The following is a 2,504-nucleotide window of genomic DNA, read 5'->3' as shown; positions in this document are numbered from 1 at the left end:
GTGAAGTTTTATTATAGTTTGTAGGATTATTAAATTAAATGTAACCATAGTGTGTAGTCCCAGTACTCTGAGTGAAGTTTTATTATAGTTTGTAGGATTATTAAATTAAATGTAACCATAGTGTGTAGTCCCAGTACTCTGAGTGAAGTTTTATTATAGTTTGTAGGATTATTAAATTAAATGTAACCATAGTGTGTAGTCCCAGTACTCTGAGTGAAGTTTTATTATAGTTTGTAGGATTATTAAATTAAATGTAACCATAGTGTGTAGTCCCAGTACTCTGAGTGAAGTTTTATTATAGTTTGTAGGATTATTAAATTAAATGTAACCATAGTGTGTAGTCCCAGTACTCTGAGTGAAGTTTTATTATAGTTTGTAGGATTATTAAATTAAATGTAACCATAGTGTGTAGTCCCAGTACTCTGAGTGAAGTTTTATTATAGTTTGTAGGATTATTAAATTAAATGTAACCATAGTGTGTAGTCCCAGTACTCTGAGTGAAGTTTTATTATAGTTTGTAGGATTATTAAATTAAATGTAACCATAGTGTGTAGTCCCAGTACTCTGAATGAGTCCCCTGAACACTGTAAACTTTTCCCTCTGGTTGCTACGGACACTCACCTTCTCTTAGGTACTGTTGCCGGGCAGAGCGTTCTTGGACAGCGCGAGCCCACTTCTCCGCTTCCTCCAGGTTGGCGCGCGGGTCCTGCAGCGCGTCGAACCGAAAGCACTGCTCCACTCTCTGCCGGTACACCCCGGAACTCATCCAGCGCCGCTTCAGCGGGTAGAAGTAGGCTGCGAAGTACGCTGCCGGGTCCGCGGTGTCATCTTCCCGGTAAGCACGGCAGCCGACGCAGTCCTCCAGGCTGAGCACCACCTTGTTCCGCCCGACAGGTGTCGAAGTGAGCCGCTGGACGAGGAGGTCTCTGTCGGTCAAACTCAGAGCACACCTGACTTTTCGGTTACCAGTGACCGTGTATTCCCCGTACAAGGACACTGGGTTGGTGCCGGTGTCTGGTTCTGCTCTCCTTCGTTCCATCCCGAGACCGTGACGCGGGGGGTCCGGGATAAAGCAGCAGCCACACATTCACATCGCTACCCGCCTGGATGGCGCAAGCAGTACAGTGCAGGCTACAGGACTGCGACTTGCCTCCTGCTCTGACCGGTGTCAAGTGGAACGGAATTAAACGCACCTTATCCGGTTATATTTCAAAATAAAAGCCACACACGGAGCTTTGTTTTACAGACATCGGGTCCTGTTCTCAGCCCTGATTGTTTATGGATTTTTGGCGGGGGGGTTAACAACCTAGAGTGAGTTTCTGTTCTACAATAACACACGTGGTGGATGATTCCAGTACTGTTATAGTTTCTGGCTAAGAGGTTAAAAAAAGTTTTATGTCTTTACAGAGTGTAAACCTGTTTTACCCTTTTTAAAATGCCAAAGGTTTCAGGCGTCATTAACCCACATTCCTGATTCTCTCTATGCAGTCTTTACATTTTTATCATGCGAGTTGATATTGAAAGTGGTGCATGCTCCCCAACAGAACCGGTTGATGCACAGTAAGCCTTACACAATATCCACACAGAAATTGCAAACAGTAAAAGCAGCATATTGGTACAGAAAATGGATAATGGTACTGATAATTATAGTAAAATGAATTATATTAATAATAGAACTAGTAATAGCCTAATTGTAGCAGCAGATGTTGTGCAGGAACACAAGCAGGTGACTCGCAGCCACAGATCCAGACTCCAGAGCCAGGAACACCTGCAGAAAGTGAAAGTCATTTTAATTTAATAGTAAATTTCTAACCAGTTATTTTTTAAACCATCGATTTACTCCACACACTGTCATAACCCACTGAGAATGTCAATGGACCAATTCACGCATTTTATTTTTAGGGACTCTAACCGTTCTGCGAGTTGTTGTAGGTTTCTCCTGCGGGCTTGATGCATTTCTGCTTGCCTGCAGTTCACATTAAAGTTTACTGTTTAACAGTTCTGCCTGTCGAAAAGAGGCGGTGTGCTGCCCCCCAGTGGTTCAATGAGGGAAACACCAGGTTACAAATTTGGTAATCATTGCAGTCTAATGAAAATGATTTTGGTGAAATTAGTCTATCTACTAAATGATATAATCACAGTTATCCAACGAAGGTTAAAATCAAGGGCAACTGGACTTGGTTGAAGATACTGGAAGACGTTTCGTCCCTCATCCAAAAGGACTTCTTCAGTTCTGACTGACTGGCAGGGAAACTCAGCTATTTAACCTCAGTGGGGTCGTTATCCCGGGTCATCGATACCGCTGGTTCATTAGTGTTCCTTGTTGCTGTGACGACAGTCGTTACAGTCGTTAAGACTACCTGTGGCCAAGACTGAACGACCATCGTTGGTATCTTCACCTGAGGTCAATAGGTTACGTTTGTTGAGTTTCCTGGGAAGTGATGAAAGGACAGCATTGTAAGTGAGGGATAAGTGGTGGCGTAGACCCCCTCCCCTGTTCAATG

The 2,504-nt window shown here is 43.4% G+C and overlaps 1 protein-coding gene across 1 annotated transcript in view; it reads right to left on the bottom strand.

Moving 5' to 3' along the window:
* LOC123970399 (sphingosine kinase 1-like) overlaps positions 1-1,178 on the bottom strand; it is a 55,187-nt gene extending 54,009 nt beyond the window's left edge. Inside the window, exon 1 of the mRNA XM_046048431.1 lies at positions 622-1,178. Within this exon, the coding sequence (XP_045904387.1) occupies positions 622-1,087 (466 nt within the window). The 5' untranslated portion in view covers positions 1,088-1,178. The remainder of the gene's footprint in view (positions 1-621) is intronic.
* Between the last annotated feature and the right edge of the window lie 1,326 nt (positions 1,179-2,504).

The sequence above is a fragment of the Micropterus dolomieu genome, linkage group LG04 (genome assembly GCF_021292245.1).
Source record: "Micropterus dolomieu isolate WLL.071019.BEF.003 ecotype Adirondacks linkage group LG04, ASM2129224v1, whole genome shotgun sequence".
NCBI classification, from domain to species: domain Eukaryota; kingdom Metazoa; phylum Chordata; class Actinopteri; order Centrarchiformes; family Centrarchidae; genus Micropterus; species Micropterus dolomieu.
This window is presented reverse-complemented; position numbering and strand designations above follow the sequence as displayed.